This window comes from Temnothorax longispinosus, chromosome 3 (assembly GCF_030848805.1).
Source record: "Temnothorax longispinosus isolate EJ_2023e chromosome 3, Tlon_JGU_v1, whole genome shotgun sequence".
Taxonomy (NCBI): Eukaryota; Metazoa; Arthropoda; class Insecta; order Hymenoptera; family Formicidae; genus Temnothorax; species Temnothorax longispinosus.
The window spans coordinates 5,437,790-5,444,625 of record NC_092360.1 but is presented as its reverse complement, the minus strand read 5'-3'; the positions used below and the strand labels follow the sequence as shown (position 1 = coordinate 5,444,625).

The 6,836-nt window shown below is 33.9% G+C and overlaps 1 protein-coding gene across 5 annotated transcripts; it reads right to left on the bottom strand.

Moving 5' to 3' along the window:
* Positions 1 to 1,363: 1,363 nt before the first annotated feature.
* On the bottom strand, positions 1,364 to 6,270 carry LOC139810817 (potassium voltage-gated channel protein Shaw). 5 transcript variants are annotated; one of them, XM_071774709.1, is made up of 7 exons: positions 5,353 to 6,252; positions 4,882 to 5,193; positions 3,751 to 4,203; positions 3,204 to 3,491; positions 2,614 to 2,823; positions 2,292 to 2,480; positions 1,364 to 2,194 (listed from the first exon to the last, which is right to left on the bottom strand). In XM_071774709.1, exons 2-7 carry the CDS (start codon positions 5,167 to 5,169, stop codon positions 2,069 to 2,071), a joined length of 1,554 nt encoding a protein of 517 aa, XP_071630810.1. In that variant the 5' UTR covers positions 5,170 to 5,193; positions 5,353 to 6,252; the 3' UTR covers positions 1,364 to 2,068. The 5 variants fall into 5 exon arrangements, 4 of the variants coding, with proteins under 4 accessions (XP_071630810.1, XP_071630811.1, XP_071630808.1 ...); XM_071774710.1 differs by having other exon boundaries at positions 4,882 to 5,190; XM_071774707.1 differs by having other exon boundaries at positions 1,365 to 2,194; positions 4,882 to 5,256; positions 5,353 to 6,251.
* Positions 6,271 to 6,836: the final 566 nt, after the last annotated feature.

Sequence of the window (6,836 nt, the reverse complement as noted above, 5' to 3'; positions counted from 1 at the left end):
AAAATGATCGCGTATCGATCACGTTTTTCATTAACTTGGGAACATGATGTTCGTTTTTTATCCTTCTGCACAATCTGTTCTGGAATAACGGAAATTTGACAAATCTCTTCATTTACCTTCCTAACTTTGTCCCCACATCATTGTCTCGTAAATTAGATAATACTAAGAAAATGAAAATTTTGATAAATTATTTTTATTATTATATATGTATATACAATCCTTACTTATAAATAAACAATTAAAATAAAATATACACGAGAGGTAATTGATGTATTCCGCGGAAATATCATATACTTTTTATTAAAGTATCGAGTCACGATTTCGTTGAAGATACCCGAGGAAATGATTAATTCTACGGCAATGACGGATGCAAATTTTCAAAGAAATTGTAGGCAAAAATGTTTAAATTACACATTCTACATGTTAAATATATCAAGTACTTAGGATGAATATCAGCGAGTTAACAAGGTTCCAAAGTATAAGTAGTGCCATTTTCTTGAAAAATCAACATAAATATACGAATCGGAAGGATAATTATCTAATTAGCAGTAAAGATTTTATCGATCCTACTGGTTAGCATTATAATCGTCATAACAATACGGCCATTATTTGATCAGTTATAATCGTCAAGACGTTTTTCGACCATCCTTCTAAATAATTGTCATGACGATTATAATGATAGCCAGTAAAGTCTTTACTGTTAATTAAGTTATCTATTGCCTGGCGAAGTAAACGTTTCTTATTCAATAAGAAATTATGTCATAAAAAGCATTAGATTAATATCAACAGATAGAGATTCCCATCTTTCTCTAACTAAAATAAATCTAATAAATGAAATAAATCTAATAAATAAATAAAATATTCTCAAATATAAAAATTATATGAAACGTACGCTTTGTTGTTTCTGTCTTTATACAATTGCGGAATTCGCGGAACCAACTTGATAAATAATACTAGATGGCCGTTAATCGACCAACGATAGCAATCTCTTCGGAAAATCAAGATTGCCTGACAAGGGTGACGATTCGAACCGAGTTTGACGTAAGAGCCCGTGCCTGAGGAGTGTCGATGAAGTAGGAAGATGTACAAATACTTGTTACGAAGTAGGAATACGATGCTCGTGCGTACATACTACATACGAGGTGTCGCGTTTACGCGACACGTATCACGTGTGGGTTACAAGACATATCCCGGGGCCGTGCGCGGAGTGGGTAGTTCTGCTCGAGTGGGGTCGTCGCTACTCTCAGGCGAATTTCTCCACCGGTCGATGGCTTATACGCTTGCGCGCTGTTGCCTCTTCAGGGGCAGCCTTACTCCCGAGTTGTGTACCGAATTTACGCCGTGAGAACAACCCTGACACTCACCCATTAGCCGCGTGAAGAGGATTAACGTTCGATAACCCGAAGATAATACCGATCATCCGCGATACCATCTCGAGATGTTGTCCTCCTTTGTTCTCCTTGAACTTTCTGAAACTCGGTGTCGAGATGACGCTTACAAACTTATTTTCTGCTACTTTCTTCATTAAGAGGATTAAGTTAATTGTTTAATAAACAAACTGTGTGGACAGATATGATTATCGGAAATAATATCGATAATTAATGAAACTATCGCAAATCTTTCTTCATTTTTAATGATACTTCTAGATTCAAATATTTAATCAACAGTAAATTGTAACAGTGTTTATTCTGTATGTGGATTTAGTACAATAGAAAAAAACAGCAATAAGCCTAAAGTATTTATCCGTCACCAAAGTAGCCAAATAAAAAAAAATTACAAAATAGAAAACAACTTCGCAGCAAAGATTAAACTAATACTTATGCAAGGACCTTCTTTTAAGTATCGACTTTACGAATATTTTCTCACAATAATTTTAATATTCAAGAAGACAATATTTGTTTTATTATTCATTGACTAACAAATGTATACACGTCTTTTTTATTTTACATCCACTATATATAACAAATAATTTATCACTAGTACAAATCGTAAATTTTCTATTGTTATTTTCTTTATCAATATATATTTCAATTGTTTTCTGGTATCATCACAAAAGTATCGGAAATAGCTATACAAGTGGATACAAGTGACTCTCGTTCTCAAATCCCTGAAGATGCATTTTGCTATCGAACTGACTGATATTGTTTCCATTTCGATTAAAGCTTCTGTTCAATTCTGAAATATCTGTGCTTGGCTGTAAATAAACGAAAAATAAAATTACACAAATGTAAAAAGATATTTGCAAGTTATTTATAATAATTTATGTAAAAAAATATATTAACGTGTGATACCTGTAATTGTAATACATCTTCTAATTTACCGGCGGTTGATCGAGGTGTTAAGTCCATTATTGATTTAGAAGCTGAACTCGGTAGAAGTTGGTGATTCTCGCTGTCAACATAATTCTGATACGGTGACCTCGTTCGTCTTGGAGGAGCCGGTAGAACTCTTCTTCTTTGTTTTGGTAGCTTGCTGCGCGCCTAAAAAATTTACTTCTTCGTGTACATTCGTGTCCAATTTTTATATAAAATCAATTTCGACTGCATGGTGATCAAATGGCTACATACAAATTAGTGAGCATGCCGAAGCGTACAAAGGATATAATGCGAGCACCTGCGTGTGCGAGTAGAACATAGAAAAATTGCTGACAATAACCGGAACTGGAAGAGCGATAGTCAGGACACCGGCGAGAGCGCACAGTTCGCCGATGAACATGCCGGGGAAAGTTTTCGGTGTCATGTCGCCGTAGCCTACAGTGGTCATGGTAACCAAGGCCCACCATAAACATCGCGGTATACTGTCAAAATCATTATTGGGATTTTCCTGCAAAATGTTGCAATATGGCATGAAAAGTTAGGATATATAGTTTTGGCTACTTCGCAAATTTCGCGAGAATATTAAATTTAATCACCATTCTTGAAAATCAGACATATCGATTAATCTAATTTTCCAAATTTTCTTCAATTTACTTCTTCGTCACATTTTTACTACTGTATTCACATGCAATCCGTGTTATTACATGCGAAGAACAGATGAGATCAAATTCTAAGACTGAGTCTAAACATTTATTTTTTATACAGAAGACTAAAGCTTCCCGCAAATTCAACCGTAAAAGTCCTACCTACTTTATTTAAACTGCACCCAGAATTGTGCCCTTAAAATATTTAGCGCTATCCCTCGTAAAACTAGAAGTGGAAGTGTACCTGCATATGTTCAACATGGAATATGAGACTGGCAAAAAGCACGATCCCTAGTACAAGGAAGAAGACGAGTAAAGCCAACTCTTTGGCGGATGCCTTAAAGGTGTGGATAAGGATTCTAAGTCCGGGCGAGTGTCTCGTCAACTTGAATAGTCGTAGAACACGCGCTATTGACAGAAGCTCCAGATAAAGGTTTGGCTTTGCTAGAAACTCCGTGTAGAAGCTCATCGTCGCCACTAGATCGATCGCATTGACCGGCGACATGGCGAAGCGCCTCAGGCTGGGACTTACCTGCAATTAAGTTATATAGTATCGTATAGCGTTCACTATATGTTACTCATCACGGTCAAAGATAACCCGGTTTATTGATTATAAATTAGAAAGAGTTAACATTTATAATAGAATTATAATATAATATTGAGGCAAAAGTGAAGATGATATTCGATTGATATTCGTGCAGATCGGAAATCAAATATTGAGCAAAATATTCAGTAAAATGTAATTAAAACGATGACGATTAAATTAACGCAAATATAATAAGATATCGTACAAGACAGCGGAGTGCTATTTCCATAGTGAGCCAAGCATTACAAGCGTGTTCCAGATAAAAAAACGCTAGATGAGGGCGAGTGATGGTTTCAGTAATATTCAAACATTCTCCCCTCAATTCTTCGTAATCGAATTTATTCCTCGAGGATTCTACTGGCGCATGACTCTTCACGCAGAAACAGAGTACCGACAGACAAATAAAGAATACTGATACGCAAGCTATATATTTGGCCATTACTGAAGAGTACGGCTCATCGAAAAGAACCCAAATGCGGCACCGTAATCTTTGCCATCTCGTTAAGGTCCCTTTACGATACTCGTCCTCGAAACCGTAAACCTGAGCGATTTCCTCGTCGGTGAGCTTTTCACCCTCGACGTCAAGCTTATCGAGGATTGTCAAGGTGGCTTGCGTATCTCGATGAACGCTATACGTGCTCCAACAACACGGCTCTACCTAAAGAAAGTCATCTTAATTAAGAGATTATTAAGGTACTCCAACGATATACTCTAATTACTTATAAATCGTGTCACATCATTTCTATATGAAGCAGATCACACAATATGTATATATATAAAGAGCTTACTATAATAAAATGCATAATAGATATTTTGTTTAAACAATTTCTATATAGATTTGAATTTTTTTAGTTTTCTATTTAATCACGAATCTCTAAATGATGGTGTTTCTTACCGTTCTATTATTTTTCTCAAATCCTCTTCAATTTATGCGTGAAAGAGAAAACATATAACTTCAATTTAAAAGAACATACTCGATCTTCACTTTTTTATCTTTCCTTGATTAATTTTTTCAGAAAACTGAACGTTAATTTCAATTATTTCAACAAAATAAAAGAGAAATTTAATTTACATTAAAATTAATTGTTGATGCGTCACAGATTGCAAGCGTGATTAAAGTTGCTTTAAATAATTGGCAGAATATTGACACGAAATTATTGGATTTTATATCCGTAATATATGTATTTTGTAATATTAATACTACATTTTGTAATATTAATGCTACATTCTATTTTATTGATATTATTTTTCGAGATATATATATATATATAATTTAGGATTGATAATTAACGAATAACATTATGCAATTTATTTGGGGCGAAAGTATCAAACCAACCTGATTGGAGTCGAGACCCCAAAACTCCAATTCCTCTTCAAAAAGCGGACCGCACACGTCTGCTGAATAATGCAGTTTTCCAGTACGATAATAATTGAGCACTTGCGCGAAAACATCTGGATGCCTGTCGTAAAAGTATTCATTTAAAACCGGGTCGTAATTCGCTAACGCCTCCGTTAACCGTGACAATCTGGTCGCTGGGATTTTCTTCAGTGTCGCTTTATACGTCTCGTGTCGAACACCACCCACATTCAATGTCACCCGATCGTTCCATTTTCCGTCTTTCATTTTTTTCGCCCTATATAGCTCCTCCTCGTAGAATATGCAGAAAAGAATATCCGTGTGAAGGGGAACTTGCAAAATTTCAAGCGGCAGCTAAATAAAGAGCATCATTCGACGTATCGATCTTTCCCGCTAATTAATAAGTAATTAGCGTTAAGCAGTTATGCAACGAATTTTATTTTTACTCACCTTATCCGAGAATCTCCAACAATTTAGAAAACGAATAGTAAAAAAAAAAAATATTTTACTGTTACAGGCTTTGCATCAGCGAGACTCGTTTGATGACTAGTGCGCGAAACCATAAGGTTCGGTAAAAAGGAATGACTTGCGCCGCACATACGTGCTTTCTCGATCTATAAATTCGCACGTGTTTATTTATATGACGCGCCACACACACACACACACAAATCCGTTTGTCCAGTTAGAAATGCAAAGTCACGTAATGGACGGGGTTTGTTGCCTCGTTGAAATTCTGTTAAATAACATTTCGATGAAAAAAAAAAACAGTGCGCATACAGATCTCTTTTATTTCATACGCAATATAAGAACAATATCATCTGCAATAATTCGCTATGAAACATAACGTTGACGGGATGTCCGTAGAACTTTTATAACTCGATAAAACATTTATCTTTATGATGCGGATGTTGTCGATTAAAATGAACATCTACATTACTTTCGAATTTTTTTACTTACAATTTATCATGGATAGCCATGTATGTCTTTTATGCATGTACATAATTTTATGCATAAAAAAATAGAGGACACTAAACGCCTTAAAAATGTTTCAAATTTTCATAAATTTTTCCAGACGATATTTACCCAAGCAGAACAAAGAATCATGATGAGGTCAAAGTGACGCTAAAGTGACGTTAAAATAATTTTTAATAATAATTATTTTGAAATCATTTTGATGCCATTTTGATCTCATCATTTTTTATTCTGCTTGGATTATAACCAATGATTCAAGAATGTTATATATAATGTTAATCTCTGTAACGTTTCCGAAATATTTTTGAAGAATATTCGGATATATTACAGATTGCAGGTAATGATATCATTGATCATTAAATAGTTTTAAAAAATACATTTGTGTCGTTATCCAATATATGGATAATTGAAATATATTTATATAATTAAAATATATCTATAATTTAAATTCTATCGTCTTGATTCACTATTATGTTTCGATATGTAATAAAACTGTAAAATTAAAATATGCTAATATCTCTTTGTAATCTGAAATCTGCCGGTATATATGAAATCTACATCGATTTTGCACATAGATATGCATTTGTCATGCGTGCGACCTCTCTGCATCAGTGAAAGAACTACAAATACATATACAGGATGCTTCAAAAACATTTACATAATGTATAAATCTACATATATAAACATACAATAATGTGTAATAAATATACGATAATATATACACAAATTTTACTTTTGGAATCAATTTTGATTAACAAAATTTTCAATTTATAAGATTAACAAACATGAAAACAGTGGCATTAACTTGGTGCAAAGTTCAGATATTTATAAACTGGATGAATAAACGTTGAATTCGTTGAAATATACTATAAAAATAAGGCTAAAAATTTAAACAATTAAACACATCAATAATTCAACGAAAAAGATAATAGGATAAAAATTCGATCATCCGATTAAAATTA